The 20143-nt window shown below is 39.8% G+C and overlaps 1 protein-coding gene across 1 annotated transcript; it reads left to right on the forward strand.

Moving 5' to 3' along the window:
- Positions 1–5369: 5369 nt before the first annotated feature.
- glceb (glucuronic acid epimerase b) lies at positions 5370–19667 on the forward strand. Its single transcript, XM_037247301.1, has 5 exons — positions 5370–5556; positions 9003–9508; positions 10206–10451; positions 14648–14937; positions 15203–19667. Exons 2-5 carry the CDS (start codon positions 9016–9018, stop codon positions 15932–15934), a joined length of 1761 nt encoding a protein of 586 aa, XP_037103196.1. The 5' UTR covers positions 5370–5556; positions 9003–9015; the 3' UTR covers positions 15935–19667.
- The last annotated feature ends 476 nt before the right edge of the window (positions 19668–20143 follow it).

Here is a 20143-nt window from a genome sequence, read left to right on the forward strand (position 1 = left end):
GTTTGCAAAACCCAGTGCAATCACATGTGTATCTTTTTTCTTCTCTGTTTGCAGTATTTCTTCAAGTGTTGTGGTAAGTGTTAAAAATAAAAATAAAATAAATTCAGACCAACCAACTGAAAATCTCTTGACTATATTCAACAACATTACTAACCGTCTTAATCATCCTCTTCAAATATAATAATAATAAGAATCGGAGAATCTGTTGACCAAATGGATCAAGTTCAGTCTACAATTGTTTTGTGTTACAGGATTGTTTGGTTGATTCTTTAGGTGAGTTATTCTTTCGATGGTTAGGGGAGAGATAAGATGGAAACTGCTTGTTTGTAGTGGTGTGCCATGATTTGAGGCTGGAGTGAGTTGAGGTAAACTCTGTACTGAGCACTCTGGCTTACTTTGTCAAAGCACCTGTTTAATAATAAGGAGATCTTGGGCTCAAATCCCAGCAGTGCATATTGCAGAATAAAATTATGGCTTGGCTGCCGATGACCTAAACATGATTGGGAGGGTTACTTGAAAAATGTATTCCTATATAATTATTAGTTTTTAAATATAATAAAACATTTAAATAAATAATATATAAATAAAAAATATATTATACTTTTTCTGTCATAAAGTTGGTAATCTATCATTTATGTGTTTACGTTGCCCATAGTTCAGTGATGTGTCTTAAATAATATTTTCTCTCAATTATTTTGTTTTACCTATCTATTATTTTTTATTTTCTTTTGGAGAGTAAAAATTGTTTTACATTTGCATAGCTTGTTTCCTCATTTCCAAATATTTTTTGTTTTAACTTACCCATCGTCATCATAAACAATGATTGCTAAACGGTTGATGATTTGCTGCTATGGTGTCTTATATGAAAGAAACTACTTAATTTGTAAGGCTTCATACAAAAACAGACTCTTTCACAGTCGGCTCTTTGTTCCTACTTTCTAGATTTCCGTGACCCTTTGTGCTAGTCATGACTCAATTTATAGAGGTCTTCATTGTCCTCTCAGGGCCACTAAATAATAAATTCTTATGCTATTTGCATCCCAACAGAATGTTCCTGTTTCGACAGTGGCAGATAGCACTGTGCCCTTGGAGAGAGTGTCAGCAGGAACAGGAACAGACAAACACTCGGGAAATTACAGTAAATGGACCAGTTTGCTGGTTGAACAACTTATTCTATGAACAATTTCAGAGGGTGGAAATAGATCAAATACATATAGGGAGGGAAGAAAACTCTCAGTGTGATCTGGTGTGAAACTGCCCCAAATGAAGTCCCCAATGTCACTCTGTAAGAAACGTTGCATGAAGAGGTTTGCAGTGTCAAATATATTCGACAAATATAGGCGTATACAGTGTACCTGTGACCTCAGCTCTTCTGCCATTGAACTCCTTCCAAATTCTTGCAAGGGAAATGAATGGATCCTTAATTATGGGCCATAGTTGCATCATAGTTGTATTGACTTGAGTAACCACAGGATAACTTTCATCATCAATATTCCATTATTATTACGATAGCTTTTAAGTTTTATATTCTTTTGAGAAAGGCTAGGAATATATTTATTATTTATTTTGTTGAAACTAAGAGATCCACAAGGAACCTATTACCACAACTTGAAAACTAAATGTGCTAAATAGAGTTGAGGTAACAGTAGGATGAATCGGTTAACAACTTGTAATCCTGGTAAATTGCCCAAAGGAAAAATCGTTCATATCTTACGATTTAATGTTTAGGTTTGCCAGCAGAGATCAGTGCTTTTTATGTAAACGAAAGCAAGTTAGGCTCACTGAGTCAATAAGGACATCCTAAATCAGACATTAATTGGTATCCTTTTGCTTGCTTGCAAATAGGACCAAAACAAGGTACTCAGCCTCAAATTTGCTACCACCTCTTTTATACAAATGTGGATTGTAAGTTAAAACGCCAACACAAATGATAGCTCTGTAAAGTAGCTGCTTGCACAAGATCCCTAATATATTACACACAGCTTTCACTCTGAACATGTTCACTCGGCAACCGCAAAGCACAAAAATCAATTTGACAAGTGTTGAATCAAAATGTGTGATAGAGCATCTTATTATACTGTACAGGTTATCAGAACATGACTTGATGCGATCTGACTAGTGTTTTAACTTTATCTCTACAGTGCAAATAAAAATATTCTGCCACCCTAAGGAATGGAAAATTAAGGTGGTGGGCCATCCTGTACGGCACAGGTGTCAAACTCAAGGCCCGGGGGCCAGATACGGCCCGCCACATCATTTTATGTGGCCCGCGAAGACATATTGTGCATCAAATTCGTGTGTCATTACTCGAATTGCAAATTGTCTTCACTTTTAATATCTTTTTTTTTAAATATTTGACCAGTTTTTACTCGTCTGATTTGAAAACGAGTTATTTGTCAGTTTGTTTTGTAGCTTTTACTATATATAATATGAGGTGCTCATACATTTATTTGGGTTGACAGTCATAATGGCCCTCCGAAAGAAGCTATGACTACAATGCGGCCTGCGAAAAAAAAAAGTTTGACACCCCTGCTGTACGGGCACACAAAGTGTGCCGTGATAATCAAGGCAAGTAACAACTGACAAAGATGTCATAGTGAAAGAGACTGTGAGTGGTCGAGCACCCCCAGACACATACACACAAACATTGTACCTTGTTTGATCTCATATCGGGACAATTCAATTTTAAACTGTACGCCTCCTCTCTTTCCAAAACTCAAAATGGGAGATGGGCTTAGAATCCAAATGAGCCATAGATCAAATCAATGTCAAGGGAGATGAGTGCCTTATCTCTCCTGGTCAGTTAGTTTGGAGTTAGTGTCGGCTACAAAGATCCATGAACAGAAAAGTGAACTCTCCAGCCTGACGTAACACTTCCTTGGATATCATACGATATTAGGATTAGTAAAATGTATCTTTATTGTGAAGTCTGGGTTGGACTAGGTAGCATTTTATTTTTTGCCCACTTCCTTAAATCTGTAAGTCTCCCTTTTCTGCTATAACCTACTCCAGAATGATTCATGACAGGAATCCTAAGTGGGACGGCTGTTTGAAGTTTCTTTAAAATACTTAGAAGAAGAGGACGTAACGTGGGCCTCCTTGTGCATCTTTATGGGATGGAAGTAGACTTTTCCTAGCCTTGTCTCTCATTTGCATCAAAATCTAGTCAGGAGTGTGGGCGCTGTGTACCCTCACCCCCCCACCCCGCCCACACAAATAATAGTGACAGAATGTTTTTAAAATATATTTTTTTAAATGATGATGAATATAATCTCTTCAATTAATGATTCAGGATTGTCCCACACTGAATGAATTAGCCTCCATGACCACCACTTACACCTGTGGAGCGCCGATTTGTCTGTCTGTGCCTTCATCAAAAACACCAAAATCAAGTTACACTGCCTGCGCCTGGAATTGGAGCTGCTCCTTCCCAGTCTAAAATTTACTTTACCTTTTGTAACCAAATTTGCAGATGAGCTAGAGGGGGAAGCAGAAACGCCCAGTGAGGCGTGTCTACCAAATTCACAAACAGGCCATACTAAACCATTGCCCCTGCATGAAAATGATAATGCGCCTGCTTTTGCGTCAAGTGCAGATTATTTTCTCTCACCAGATTTGTTGAGGGTGAGGAATGAGAAGATTCCATAACAGCCATGGAAATGTGGGACAACTTGTCTCTCAACATTTTTGCAAGATCTTTCTTCATGCATGGCTACTGCTCTGTGACCTGACATTTTTGTTTGATCCATCTCACAGATTGTTTCAAAATATTTGGCATCAGCATTAAGAAGGGTTGAATTTTTTAAACTTTTGGTAAAGTGGCCTTGCGCTGCCTCGTGCAAAATACATTGGAGCACCAAAATAAGCAACACAGTTTCCTCCTTGCTCTTTACAACTTGCAAATTCTTTTCAGAAATTCTGACATGATCCAGTTGTCTGTTTGCTCTGTTGAATGTTCTAGTTCCTCAGTTTTCTCTGTAGTGTGGATAGGCTGAGCCTCCTGTGGAGACTTCATCTCCATGAGAGCCAGGCAGGAGAAATATGAGATAGAGGCTGGACTACTGCCTACTTGATACCACTTGCCTGCTATGAAAATAATAATTTTTCGGGATGAAACAAATAAGCCATCAATGGTGTTGGTTGACCTATATTTACAATGTCCAGTTTCGGATGAAAAGTGCATCTTGAACATGTATTTTTGTGTTCAACATTGTCGTCTTTTATCAAATTAAGATTTGGTGCGCATATTTAGCAGGACCAAGCAGAAGGGTAATCATGGCTGACGATTTAGCTGAACTAATCAGAAGAGGATGGAAAAAAACATGACTCTTAGGGCTCATTTTATAAGTCTCTTAGGCTGCATTCAGAAATTCACGCTGATTGCCCAACACCACTCTGAGTGTTGAGTTCAGCGAGGCAGAGAGCAACCCACTCCCATTAATTTCCCAACGCAGACCGCGTCAGCAGTTTGTGCTTGAACTGTTTCCATCTTTGTTGCCTGACGCACTGTATACACCATGTTACCAATTTGAGCGCCGGGAAGCATACTCCGGCCCATTTTTTTGGTAAACTTTGAATAACTAAACAGTATATTTGAGCAGCCCTGAGTTTTCAAGCGGTGCAAGCAAAGCAGGGTAGTTGCAACGTATGTATTTCCCAACGTGACCTGAATTGTAAAATTCTTTGCAAAGTTGTTCTTGCACCACCATATTAAGGAGCAGCACTTTTAAATGCACTCTAAGGTAAGGTGTGTGTGTGTGATTAATAGCATAATAGCAGGTACTCAATTTGATCTTGCATATCGGTTTCAAATGATTAAAATATGGTAAACCATTTTAAAATATCTTTTTTGTTTTATGGAATTGTTTTGTTTTTCGGACTGTTTTCTGTTTTTGATATATTTTTTTCTGTTTTTTGGGGGAAGAATTCAGTTTTTCAAAATATTGTTTTCTGTTGTTATTTCCCCTTTTTCTGAATTTTTTTCTGTCTTTGTTCGTACATTTTTCACTCTGTTTAAGAATATTTTTATTCTGTTTTTAAAAAATATATATTTTCTGTTTTATTGAAGATTTCCTCCCTGTTTTTATCATATTTATTTCTATTTTTCATTATTTTTCTTTTTTTCAGAATTACATTTTTAAATGACAGAAACAAATAATTTCGAAAAACAAAAAACAATCACTTGAAATATTATTAAAATTATATGTCAAAGAAAAAGCCCCCCAAAACGCTCAGAAAAAAAACTTTTTTTAATTAAACGCATTCCGTTTACGTGTTAAGTTGCCAAAGAAATGTGCCTTTTTGATTGGTTCGTGTAGTTGTCGTTTAATCTCGCGATAACAGAAAGCCTTGCAGCTCCAAGCAGACTGACGCTTTAGTGTGTGCTGGTCAGTCGCCGTTATGGTTAGGAGGTGGTGCGTTATGTCTGCCCTCCCTGGTTGATTCTACCAAATGTGAAGTCGGAATATTTAATCTAAACTACAGGCGAAAACAACTTCTGTCGGCGTGGCCAAATAAAATTCACCTCCGCAACATTGATCATCATTGATGCTGCAGGTAAGGTCGCGATCACGTCTTTTTTGGCTTCGTTTTTTTACCCACTCATATACAGCTAGCTGGATTACACTTGTATTTAACGAGCTCTTAAAAAAGACACACACAAAAAAATAAACACATCAGCAATTGTCCTCTCTTGAAATATATTTTTCCTTGAGATCACTTTGCCGTCTCGTCTCTACAACAGCATCGATCACAGAGGCTCTCCACAACGGAACTAGAAAAAGAATGCAGTAACTTCAAAGCTCCATGTCCTCCCAGGGATATGAAACCAGCCTTTGCTAAGCTTATATGCTAACAACATGTCTGCTTAATATAAACTGGTTCATTGGCTCTGGGAATGTGCTCGCTTTGTGCACAGTGTGTAATCAGCGTCTTTGTTGTGAGGCAACTAAACTAGGAGACTCACACTTGTTAGTTTCGGATCCATGCCAGCAACTGTGTGAACCTCTTAGGTACCCTTGTTTATTCCCAGTCAGGATGGCCACATAACTGTTCGGTTTCAATCTCTTCTCACAGTAATCGTCCTGATTTCGTCCCTTTCCGTAGTGCACGGATTTCATGCAGTTGTCAAACTGCTTGCTTATTTGCAGATGTCGCGTTTTTGTAAGATAATGATGAGACGTCTGTCAATGTATGTGATGTACTTCACTAATGTTGACGATTTTTTAATATTTTTTTTATTGCGATAATGAATTTCAAAACAATACAATGGCAAAACCCGTAAACATCAGTAAAGGGAGTTCAATCATAGATCTATGGTACTATGTTTATTAATTCCAAATAAAATACTGCAGTTGTTTTTGGAGGAGTTGAAGACAAGATTATTAATTGTTTTCATGCTCTATCATTAATTGTTTTCATGCACATTCATAGTACATGATGTGGCCTCTGCATGTTTCGACACTGTATAAGGACTTTCTTGAAACTAGGTATTATTTCTCTGAATAAATATATATATATATGTATATATATATGTATATATATATATATATATATATATATATATATATATATATATATATATACACATAGTGTTTCTATAGTTGATACTTAAATGCATTAGCTAACACAGGTTGTACAGTCGCGAATGCCTGGATGCCGCAATTCTGTTCTCGCAGAAGTACTTTGTGCATTTCTAGCTGGAAAAGAAATTTCTTTTTTAACGTCCTGATTAGGATTTCCCTTGCTTTGATTGGTCAAAACAGAAGTTACCACATCACCCAATTAGATAATTTTTTTCGCATTTTATGTCATTTGAACGATGCAGTGTAAATCACGCCTTATTGTTCTGGTTTATATTATGCAATTATCAGCATGCAGTACATGGCCAATACATTATTGTCCCATTCTGAAGAGCTACTCGCGGGTCATGAGTATCTTGCTCAAGGACACTTTGACATTGTCACAACGGCTCAGGATCAAACCCGTAACCTTTGGGTTGGGAGATGACCCTTTTACCACCTTGGCCTCTACCATTTATGTTTTTAACGCAGCAGGTCACTGAAATGTTGCTTAAAAACTAGCTCCAACTCCAACGCACGCTTCACCTCAGTGGTTGAGTTGCCCTAAGGACAAGGATTCTAAAACATGTCTTAACATTTCCACATGGCTTCATTCTTTTGCTTTCATGCTTCCTCAAGTAGTTTCTTGCACAGTGATAATGTAATGTGGTGTATCGCATTTCTCACAGGGTGCGATTTGACTTTGTGGTGGTGGGTGGAGTGTGACATCCTGCTTGTCTCTGCATTATAAAATGACAATTGTGTGGCTCCATTTAGTTTACTGTAGTTTTTGTTATTTCTCCTTGCAACTCTTCTAAGGATTTAAAACACAGCCATGCAGTTATAATACATTAGAAGACCTAATTGAAGACGTGTTGATGTGAATGTATTCAATTCAAAACAGCGATAATTATTGACCTAATATCATTCCCAGTCAAGCTGCTGCACAAGAAATATCATTTACTAAATGTTCAAAATGTATTACAAGAGTGAGCCATAAAGTTAATGCTCTTGATTTATATGGGTGGTGTCGACTTAAGAAAGGTCGAGTGTGTGGGACAATATGTAAATGCAATGTAAATGGTGTCAGCACAGGGTCAAGCATGGATAGTCATCTCCAAGAGGAGCTCAAGTGCTGCTTGGCTTCACTGCCCTGTAATACACATTCTGGAGGAAATATTGTTTCATGTTGTCTACTAGAATTGCAGTTACCTTACCATTACGTTACGTTCCAAATTATCATTATGCAAACTGATTACAATGTGAGTCAATGCCATTGGCATTCAGTATAATTGCAAAGTCAGTGACTGTTAGAGAATAATTTCAATGTTCTTAAACAAACTTCACAATGGTAATTGCAAAAAATTGAAAAAAGGCCATTTAGTGATTTTACAGGATCAGGACGTTCTATTTACAGAAATCAAAACCTTTTTCAATCAAAAACAAGTTCCAATTTAACCGTCGGACTTCATATTTGATAGTAGCTTTGCTTGAATTATTTTTCAGGATGTCAGAATAGCCTCCCAAAGTTGCAGTTTCAATGTGAACCCCCACCACCACCACCTTCGTAGAGCTTTGCGTCAAAGGTTCTTAACACGTTTTCGGTCAGTGGAGGATTTTCTAACCAGTAATGCCAAAGGTAGTCCTTGAGGTGGTTCACTGATGAGTGCCTTGCATGCAACCCTGGATGATCAAGATGGGCGGAATAGTGGATGGCCGCCAAGTGCCAACTCGGCTACAGTGTCAGCAGGAAGTTACCAGAGTCATGTTTTGAGCCGGAATCATCAGTCCTAGCTATGATCTTTGCGTAATTTTTGTTGGCCGGCCACTCCTTGCCTCACCACCATTTTTTGTTTTTTCAATTTGCGGAGAATGGCTCTCATGGTTTGCTCCTTAAGCTTTAGAAATGGCTTTTTAACTCTTTGCCGACTGATTAATGTCAGTTAAGTTCATTTTTCATCTCTTCTTGAATTCCTTCCGATGGATCCTTTGAATTTTGTTGCATTTAAAAGATCTTTTTATTATGGCAGACAGATTCTTTTTGTGTGATTTCTTAATTGAGGGTGTGGTGAATGCAAAGGAATTCAGTCTTCCATACTCTAGAGGTAATTAGGCTTGGGTGTGGTGAGTGCAAAGGAATCCAGTTCTTCATAAGTGCCAAAGTCATTTGAGCACCTGCTACATGAGTGAAGATATACAGTACATGAAAACTATATGCAAAATGATTATTCTCAACAGACCATATGAGTGTCCTTTCTAACATACCGATCATTGATCTCAATTGAGAAGGATTCAGTTTAATGTATTTTGGCAGACACTATGACTACTTCATATGTAAGGAGACATAAGGCACACAACATCCAACACAACCTAAACATTTGTTGTGTGAACCGATTACTTTTATATCCAGTTTTATTTACTCCAATGTTTTTGTTCTTTTAGGGAAGTTGCGACCATGCGTTGCCTGGCAGCTCGAGTCAACTATAAGACCCTTATTGTTATCTGCGCTCTTTTCACACTCATCTCTGTGTTGCTGTGGAATCGCTGCACTAGTAACACCTCCCTACGTTTTTTGCCTCGACCCGCATTTGTGGGACCAAGTCCCAAGGAAAGCAGCCAACAACACCCTCCACAACCTCCAGAACCTCCACCTGTTGTCGGTGGCATCAAGTATGAGGAAATTGACTGCCAGATCAATGATGAATCCACAATCAAATGCCGCCGTGAGGGTGGCGATGTCTATATGCCCTTCGGTTGGATGGAAAAATACTTTGAGGTGTCTGGCAGAGTGGTCCAGTATGATGGCTATGAGCGCTTTGAGTTTCAACAAAGTTACTCAAAGGTTTATGCCCAACGGGAGCCATATCACCCAAATGGAGTCTTTATGTCTTTTGAGGGCTACAATGTGGAGGTCCGTGACCGAGTGAAATGCATCAGTGGAGTGGAAGGTAAGGCTTTTTGCAGAGATATATTGATACATACACTTAAGATATATACTATACTGCATGACATCAGTTGTTCATTCATTAAATTACAGCCACAGGAGTGGAGCTCCTTACAAGCCCTAGGCTTCGTCTCCCTCCCTGCACTGTTATTTGTTATAATAATATGTGCTAAACAATAAACTAAACTAAACTAAACAGCCTAAGGCTTGCCCCAATTTGGTTACATGATTTTCAGCTTGTCAGTATAGCAACAAAATTAGATGTTTTCGTAATCTCTAAACATCTCTAAGCGGCAATAATCGGAGCGTACAATTGCTGAATGGAACCACAGTCGCTTAATTTTGCACAAAATGTCTGGATTTTAGTATCAGTGTTTCAGAGTGACAGTAACAGAGCTGTTTCCAGCCAGCCAGCGCACTCTCTGTGGACAGTTATTGTATAGGTACAACATTGTCACGCTCCTTGTTTTTGGGTGACTGAAGAACTTGTGAAATTCCCCTGTAGCTCAGTCCTTCGCAATAGCCGGGTGTGGGGCGATGCTGGTGACCCCAGGGAACATGGTAATTAGGATACAATGTTTTGTAGTCGTGTACTTATTACAATTTTATAGACATATGATACTATTTATAGACTCTGGGGCGTGAAATATTGTCTTCTTCCTGGTGGGTGGCATAACAGAACATTTCTTTCTCTTCTGAAGGTGTGCCTCTGTCTACTCAGTGGGGTCCTCAGGGCTACTTCTATCCCATCCAGGTTGCCCAGTATGGCTTGAGTCATTACAGCAAAAACCTAACAGAGCGTCCACCCCACCTGGTGGTGTATGATACAGCCGAAGAGAGAGATAGCCGAGCCAGCGTGGCAACATGGAGTGTGCCCAAGGGCTGCAGTTTCAGCCGTGTCCAGGACAAGAGTCGAGCCACCTCAGTTCGCCAGTTCAGTACCCCAGGTATGTACGCATTCTATGAGTCCCCATGGCCTTGGGAAAAAGAGTTTATCGCTTGTTAACTGTAGGTAGTTCCATATGAGTTCCACCCGCAGGACAGTATGATTTGTATGTGTGGTGTGACTCACTCATAGAGTGTCACACAATGCAGTACCAGCAGACTGCGTTGGTTGGCAGCGGATCCTCTCCATTATGACAGATTCCTAAAAATAATGTTACACAAGCAAATAGTAGGCATTATGCAATGATTTGTGCCAAACTAACTTGAGAGGCTTGAAAGTTTTATAAACCCGAGTTCGGACAGGATTGTTTTTGGTTCAGAAAGGGGGACGTTTGCGGAAGCATCTCATCTCACAGTCACAAGTCAGAGAGCGTGGCCGGACACAGTAGTAGCATAAGTGGCTGCTTCATTCTCTCTTCCATCCAATCCACATAGCATCAAAATGACTTAATCCACCTGATATTGTCATCTGCGTATTGCTTCTCTTTTAATAAAATGTCAACAGACTTGGACCTCTTCGGCTGCCCAACAACGTGCCTGACCTAAATTAACGTAACAAAGGACCCCTTCGACTGCCTAAAAACATGCCTTTCTAAAACAAAACGAGACGTTCTATACAACGCGCTTTCGGGGTTAATACGATTACCAAATTCTGGACCCCAAAGTCCACGCAAAATTGAGATTTAGGTGAATGTTATTTATTAATGTACGGTGTGAGTGTTCAAGATTATAGCAAAAGGAAAATGTGACCATATATCAAAACTGAAAATTTTCCACCCTAAGCTTAGCGCGTTAGCTGTCATGACTGTGTTGAGTGCCTGCTGTTTTTCTCTCCAGTTGTCCTCTACTGAGGTGCTGTCTCACAGTAATTCCCCCCCCCACACACACACACTTTCAGCCTCTCATCATCAACAATTTCTTTGCCATTGTCAGGCTCTACACTTTTTTCCTCCCTCTCCTGTCTAACCTCACCGTGCTTTACGGCTTAACTCCCAATCATCGCTCTTTCCTTGCTGTTTTCATCATTACTCCTTTAGTTTTTTTCGCAGCACTCTGAATCCTCCTTTTATCTGTCTTGTCTCGCTGCAGATTTGAGCCGGTCATCCACCACTGTTTACTGATTTCCATCCACTTTTCTGTCTTTTTGTACTGTCTAAGCATTGGAATTTGCAATCATACTTACATGGTGTGGTCTGAATTCTATTCTCATCAGAAAGCCCATCTTCAAAGTATGTCTTTTTCCTCCACTGATGTCTGATTCTCTCTTTGTCTAGTTCTGCTTCCTTCTACTTTCTCCTCTTATTTTTTGTTCTTCGTGTATCTAGGGCACAAGTGTTGAGCACCACCTCAAGTCCTCTGATAAGTGGATCAATTGTGAGTCTCCTGATAATAACCTACTCGCTGGGATCTGCTTATTCCTATGCTGTCCTTTACTGAGTACCTTCATGGCCATGCGGTTGGTTGAATAAAACAAGTGCGCAAACAATATTATGCTAATGTATTTGAATGAATACATTTCGGGATTTCAAATAATTTTGTATATTTTCAGCTCATCCTTGATGAATGTGAGCATTAACATCGGCTTTTGTGGCGATGTTGTGTGGGCAGCTGTATAAAGCTGGCACTATTTTTTTAGAGAAACTTTGTAAGCTAAAATATCTCAGTCGTTTTTAGGAATGTACTGAAAATTCCCTCACCGGAAATCTTTGGCCAAAAATGGCCCAAAAGTACATTTTCAGGTTTTGACAGGCTATTTTTGTCACCAAAACAACACAGCAGAAATGGGATGTTGTGAAGTCCCAACCAGTTTGAAACCCTGGTCTCTGCAGTGGCAGGCTGGCCGTGATGTTGTCGTAAGACTGGGGCAATACCATGGAGCTTGTGGTAAGATAAGTCTTACAAAAAAAGAGGGTTTAAAACAAAAGGTCAATTTAGAGCAGTGGTTCTTAACCTTATTGGAGGTACCGAACCCCACCAGTTTCATATGTGTATTCACCGAGCCCCTCTTCAGTGAATTTTTTAAAAACAAATTTCAAATTCAAGACATCATTATTTATTACTGGTGCACAAAATGAGCCATGCATGAACATCACCTTGTTCAAAGAACAAAACCAACACAATGCATGAACTCAACAAATTACATACCTGCAAATTAGTGTGCCTCTGCAAGACCAGTTCAGATATGCGTCGTCACAAATTTACACAGTAAATCAAGTGTTCGGACCTCCGCAGTGGAGGCTCTGCCGAACCCCTGAGACCGACTCACCGAACCCTTAGGGTTCGATCGAACCCAGGTTAAGAACCTCTGATCTAGACGTAGCAGTGCATCACGTTGCAAAGGCTGACCAAGGTGCAACTAGTGCAGACCGGTATGTGCCGCCTGCCCGCAAACCTGACTGACGGCATCTGGGAAATAAGTTCCTCCTCCCTGTCTCTCCAGCAGCCATATATGTGTGCATCCAGAAAGCTCCTCACAGCTCCACAGATTTGGCAAAGTGCAGTTTTTGTCCTTAGTTTCCACATTGGTTTCTGGTTTCAGCCAAGAATTTTCATTTTTGATGCAATGTTCGGGCTGTAATGTTAATAACATGTTCACACCAAGTGCCTTTAACACAACAAAATATTTCAACGCAATTACCTCACACCCTGTTGTCTGGGAAACTTGGTCTTGAGACGTCCTTGTATGAGTTAAGCTCTTTTTACACCGCATTTAGTATGACTCAGCCATTCATTGTGTGTGTGGTGAGGGGCGGGGACCACGAAATGGAGCATTGCTGGGCGGTGCGGCGCAGTGAGAGGTCTGCCACCAGCGGCAAGGCGTCCAGAATAGGAAAATATTCTATTTGAGAGTGCCGGTGCCATGATGTCAGACACACGCCTCCAATGAGAAAACTGTAAAGTCCATTTTGTTTTTCTTTCAACAGTGAACGATACGTCTTGTCGAGGTGTGGTCTAACCAGCTGCACAATCTCCCTTTTTAATTCCTGGTAGGCCGCTACCTGTCATTTTGCATTGCCACACGACTTCTTCGTAATGAGCGAGTGCAGTGTGAAAAGGGCTTTAACTGCTGTCATCTTTTGATAATGTAGCCATCGCCTTTGAGTCACTTGACAATACTCAATCCATCTGTCTTGAGCACAGTCATGCATGAATACAGTGTACATTGACCGTTGTCAGTGAGAGCCTCTGCATACTTGCAACTGAATTTAAAGTGGATAGTTTAACAACATGCCATCCCTGTCACCTCCTTTGAACAGCCACATTGAAGGGACACACAGAAAAGGTGGAATCTCGTCTATATTCTTTACCCATCCTTTATCGATGGCCGAGTAATCACAGGGCCAGAGTACAAATCCACTGAGTCTCTGCATTCCCTTAAGTAATGGATTTATGAGTGCATTAAAGAGCTGGAGTCATCCAGAGGCCCCTGCCAGACTGTCTCTCTCTCCTTCATTTCTCCTCCTGACGACTGTCTTTGTGTCTGCGGTCTTCGTCCTACCAACTCGGAGTATGCTACTATGTGACAAATAATCTTTCTGCTTGTCAACTGCCTTCTCTCTTGGCTCATTTTCTCTCCTTTTGCTGTCCGACCGCATTCAGTGTCCCTTATAAGCCACCATTCCATTACTTATCCTCATTTTTGAATCCCCAACCCTCTTTCACCTCTCACCAACTTTTAAAGGGTCTTGATTCTATTTTGAACTCTTTTGGCTATGCAGAGTAAGAGGTGAAAGAAAGGATTATTCTGAGATTTGCTGGCACTTCAGGGGATTGAAGTGAATTCACAAAACCTACTGAAATAATTATGCTGAGCTTCAAAAGACTTAATTCAGAGAAAGAGGTGTTGTGGCAGACTGACAGCAAGCTGAATACTTCACTGACAAAACTGCATTACCACTTGGTGTTGTACTTTACCTATGATTCACCTCCAGTTCTTCCTTCCCTTCTTTTACTTTAAATTATGAGCAGCATGCTATAACACATGTCATGTGCATCCTGAAATAGCTTGACACTGTTGGTTGAAGATACACCGTAATAGTGAAAATTATGTTCAGACATTGTAATAAGGTGAGAGGTTTTTTTTATTTTATTTTTTTATCTTGCTCTATACACAGAGAGTCAGTTAAAAATAGTCTGATTGGCTCACTCCAGAATTGTTGAAATTCAGTCGAATGAACCTCTCTCTCTCTCTCCACAGAGTCAGAGGCAGTATCACTCCTTATAGATAACACCAAAGACTTCATCCTCAGCTTGGACATCAAGTTCACCTCCAACGGCAGCTTGTCTGTGATCCTCGAGACTACAGAGAAAGGCTCGCCCTTCACCATCCACTATGTTACCAATACGCAACTCATCGCCTTCAAAGATCGTGAAATCACCTACGGCATAGGGCCCCGAACCACATGGAGCACCCTTATGCGTGACCTCCTTACAGATTTTAGGAAAGGCGTTGGCTTGTCTAACACCAAGGCTGTCAAAGCCACTAAGGTTGGTGAGCTGCTTTTTCTGACTTGTCACGTGACGATCGTAGTTATACAAGGCTACAGTTGTGATTACTAGCAAATGCATTTGCACTTGATCTACAATTTATTACGTACAATTCCACCTATAAAGCTTCCAACAATTTTGTTCCCATTTCCCAAATGCTTATTGAGTGTTGTGAAAAGGAAGGTGATGTAACACAGTGCTGAACCTGCCCATTTTTTTCTTTGTGTTGAACATAACCTTTTAACCATCATTGTTTGCCCTTTAGATCATGCCCAAGCGAGTTGTTCGATTACTTTTGCAAGGACGGGGATTCGTTGACAACGTCACGGTCTCCACGACTGCCCACATGGCCGCCTTCTTTGCCGCCAGCGACTGGCTAAAGCGGAACCAGGACGAACGTGGCGGCTGGCCCATCATGATCACACGTAAGTTGGGTGACGGCTTCCGGCCTCTTGACCCTGGCTGGTACTCGGCAATGGCCCAAGGCCAGGCCATGTCCACCCTTGTGAGGGCCTACCTCGTCACCAAGGACCGCACTTACCTCAACGCTGCGCTGAAGGCAGTCGGACTTTATAAGGTGCCGTCGGCGCAGCACGGGGTCAAGGCTGTATTCATGAACAAATATGACTGGTACGAAGAGTATCCCACCTCACCGGGTAACTTTGTCCTCAACGGCTTCATCTACTCCCTGCTGGGACTCTACGATTTGAGCGAGACAGCCGGTGAAACGCTGGGCAAGGAGGCCAGGCAGCTGTTCAGTCGCGGCATGGAGTCGCTGAAGGTCATGCTGCCGCTCTATGACACCGGGTCGGGGAGCATCTATGACCTGCGTCACTTCATTTTGGGCACTGCACCCAACTTGGCTCGCTGGGACTACCATACCACGCACATTAACCAGCTCCAGCTGCTGGCATCAATAGATAATTCTCCGCTCTTCAAGGATGTGGCGAAGCGCTGGAAAGGCTACTTGAAAGGCAATCGCGCGAAGCACAACTAGATAGATTCGAACATCTAACGTGTGAATCGAGGCTTGAGTGAATGTGAATGTGAGTAAGCTTGTGATGTGCGTCACTCTGTAGGCGTTGAAGTGTCGAGTGTTTTTTTTTTCTTCTTTAAATCCCAAGGATGTATAAGTAGCTGCAGCTTTCAACATTAAGATGAGTGCGCTCTGTTACGGGTGTTGTGTTCTCTGCTGCACCGTTTGTAGCACGCCTTTTTGGGAGGAGCTCGGGTTATGCACAGTCTTAACTTAACATGCATTTTTTTGTCTTCAGAAACTGATTTGAAATAACTTGGAATGCATTTTTTTGTCTTCAGAAACTGATTTGAAATAACTTGAAATGGTGGGTCCATTTGTGCCATTTTTCAAATTTCATTCTAGATCAGTGGTATTTTTCAAATTTCATTCTAGATCAGTGGTTCTTAACCTGGGTTCGATCGAACTCTAGGGGTGAGTCGGTCTCAGGGGTTCTGCACTACGGAGGTCCGAACACCTGGTTTATCGTGTAAATTCGTGATGACGCATATGGTCTCGCTAAGGCAACAACGGAAGTCACACTGATGTACAGGTATGGAATTTGTTGTGAGTTCATGCATTGCGTTGGTTTTATTCTTTGAACAAGGTGATGTTCATGCACGGCTCATTTTTTGCACCAGTAAAAAAAATCTGTCTTGAATTAGAGTTATATATATTTTTTTCACTGGTGGGGTTCGGTACCTCCAACAAGGTTAAGAACCACTGTTGTAGATATATGTTGAAAACTATATTAAGACATGTTTGGAAGAGGAAATTGCCAAAAAAAAAAAAAGGTGATCACATAGTATGCATTACACTATCACACACAAACGACAATACAAATAACTTGCCCTTGATTTCCACTGCTTTTCACTGAAATGGTGGCACCTTAATTAACCAGAATGCTGCTATAGATGCAAAGGTTAGAGGTCAACATAAAAAATATAGTTGCAAGGGTTTGTGAGGCTCCCATGTTTGTTTAAAAGTTTGAAACCCTTTTTATTTTTAACTACAATCAGCATACATGGAAAGATGTATCTATTTAACAATTTATCTATTTTAGAAAAGAGCTTCTAAATTTGTTGCTTTTTTTATTTTTCCATCACCCAATTTTGTGAGCTGCCGATGGAAGATAAGGTAAATGAACACACTAGCATTTGCACTACTGGCTAAACGGATACAAACGGTCAATAATCAAGGTGGGCAATATCTGCCAAGCCTATTTTAGCATGATTTCAAATTGGTTAAGATTTGCTCAGTTCAGATTATGAGGTTCTTGCAATCAAATATGTCGGAAAGACTTAGCACGGCTGTTTCGATAAAAGGGTTTTTACGCTTTTTTTCCCCAATTGGGCGTTTTTCTTGACTGATTTGGCATGGACACTAAAAGTTGTTCTCTCATTACAACTCACCATTCCAATTTGTAAATTCGGCAGACAAATGTAGTTGGTTGAGACAATTTTCAAATATAGCGATGTGAACGTTTTAAATGCCTAAGAAGCCTGAGGGGACTTATTGAGGGTCTTAAACACCCCCAAGTAGATTCTCATTTCCCCTCAGTGTATCATACATCAAACATCTCAGCTTTTTTTAATTGTGTAGCCAAACTGAAAGTCTGAGTCTTGCCAAGAAACCTGCACTCTTGAAATTCCTGGTATAAAATTGGAATGACCCAGGGGTTATTTTACCGAACAAATTGGTCTTTTTGTGCAAAACGTTCTGAAAAGCTTCTGTCCAATTTTTTACCCTTTAACCCAGCAATGTTAAGGGTGTAACCATTCAATAATGGAATGTGCTGGAGCGCCGGCACACAGTCTGGTATGAGTCAGCAAAACATAAAGACTTTCTGAATGATGTTACTATTGACCTTGCATAATATTCACAGTCGAAGCGCGGTTATCCACTAGCCAGTGAAGCGCCTCTCTGCTTTCAACAGAGACTCTTAAGACACAAAGGTGGATTTGTTTTCTTATGGGAAATTGAACTAAATATATTCCTTATGACAGTAATCAGGAGACCGTGCAGCTAAAAATGTTGTTTTAAGTAAAAAGACCATGTCAGACTAAAGTATATTAATGCACAATTAGGATGGAAATGGCAGGAGAATAGAATATTATTGTGCTATTTTGCCTAAAATAATATCACAATACAGTGATGATGTGATAACCCACATTTGTTGGGCTTACCGAGACATTGATGTTTGCTAATGATGTGATGACTTTTAGAAACGGTGAGACGCACAATAAGCATAATTGAATTTATCGATACAATTTTGACAGAAATACACAAATGGACTTGTCATATTATTACAACAAATCTGGTTTGTTCACAGTTTTTCAGGAGTGAGATAAAACTCGCTTTTATTTATTTTTTTCTAATACATCACAGTTAGCATCATGTAATATTTATTCATGTGTGTATGTCATTTTCAACGTGCCATACTTGGAGAACTTGCAGGAGTAGGCAGCAGGTTTTTTTTCTTTCAGGTTTATTTAACTTTTTTTCCCCCAAAGGCAAAGAAATGTAATTTTCTGACCTATTTTGACCTTCAGACATCAGATTATGTTCCGCAAAATGCCCCTACTTCACTCATTAACGGACACCGTCAAATTTATCCAACTTGATCCAAGGATACCAACACGTCGTAGCTTCCAGTCTTGGCAGTTGTTTTTGATTGTAACTAAATGAAACGGGTGGCTAGTTGTACAGGAGACAGAATGTTAAAAAAAACAAAAGATGACTTTATTGGTTGTTGACAGTAAATAGAGACACTAGTCATATTAACAATGATTCAATTAACGTGGGTGAGATGGTTAAATTGAGGTTAAGTCAGTTGGTTTCCTTTCGTATTGGTGCTTTACCTTAGTCGATAGTTTTCTTTGTTGTTGTTAGCAACACGAAACAGTTAAATCTAATGAGTTTTTTTTTTTCTATGAACGCTCGTGCTTGTTTGTATTTTTGTTTGTATTTCCTTCGAGTGAACTCATTTTAAATGTCACCATTAGCACAGTAGCTCAAATTTTTTGTTTTGGTTATACCAAAGTTGCATAGTAGAGAATACTTAAATGTATATATTTTTGTGCAAAATATTTCCAGCATTTTATGGACTTCAGTCATTTCGGAAGAGAACTCCATGTGACTGTGCCTTTTAACTAATGCTTGTGCAGATTCGAGTAAAATTTGCTCTACTGTTGTTTAAAAATAGAAATGGACAAAAAGCTGTACACTCCCATGATTTCTTTTTTTTCTCAAGTTCATTTAAATGTGGATTTGGGTTGGGTCTATTTGTCTCTTTTGTTTAGAGTAATTTACAGAAGAGTTAAAGGTTTTGCTGTTCAAACAAAAGCACAAGTTCTATTTAAGATACTTAAAAAACTGTCTATTTTTGGCTTTATTATTTCTTTCCCAGACGAGGTGCAACATCTACATTAAGAAAGCTGCTGTTATTATTCAACTATACACTTTCCTTTACCCTCATTTAACTTTTTTTTTTCCTCACTATCTGCTCGTATAGTCAACCTAATTTATGCAATAAAATGTTTACTTTGGTTTGTGTCATTCCAGAGTGGTTCTATAGACTTCCCAGTCCAAGCACAATGTGCAAATGCTAACATAAATAGATGTGTTTATACTCCAAGTAAAACTTTGTGCTTCAAAACTAGTTTTATTTTGTTCAACAAATTTAGAAGGAAGGAAAATAAAGGCATTTTCTTGATCTCTGTGTCTGTTTTTAAGGCAAGAGGAGCATAACTGAATTACTTCAATCAACTGTATTGTTGACAAATATTCAAAATGTTATTCATAAGCTGGAGGAAAAATTCATTATTCAATATTCTATGCTCCTTTTCCGTCCCAGTTGAATTACATATTACTGTCCGGTAAAATTGTGGCATAGTGGAGGTCTGCGTGGTTGTAGTTAAGCTTACCCTGAAGTTATTCTTCACTAGACCAAAAACCTTTTGTCAAAAGCTCATTACTGCCATGTAATGGGCTTCATTTTAACCCCAATTGATTTCAGACTGAAATCAGCAATCGGTTCCACAAAATCAAACTTGCATATACATTCAGGTTGAGCCGCCTCCACCATGGTAACACAACTCAAATCAGAAACCCCCTTAATTGATTATTATGCTCATTCTTCACAATGATGTTGTTAAAGTTCTGCCTGGTCTATTGGCCATTATTTGAGCG

The sequence above is a fragment of the Syngnathus acus genome, chromosome 3 (assembly GCF_901709675.1).
Source record: "Syngnathus acus chromosome 3, fSynAcu1.2, whole genome shotgun sequence".
Taxonomy (NCBI): Eukaryota; Metazoa; Chordata; class Actinopteri; order Syngnathiformes; family Syngnathidae; genus Syngnathus; species Syngnathus acus.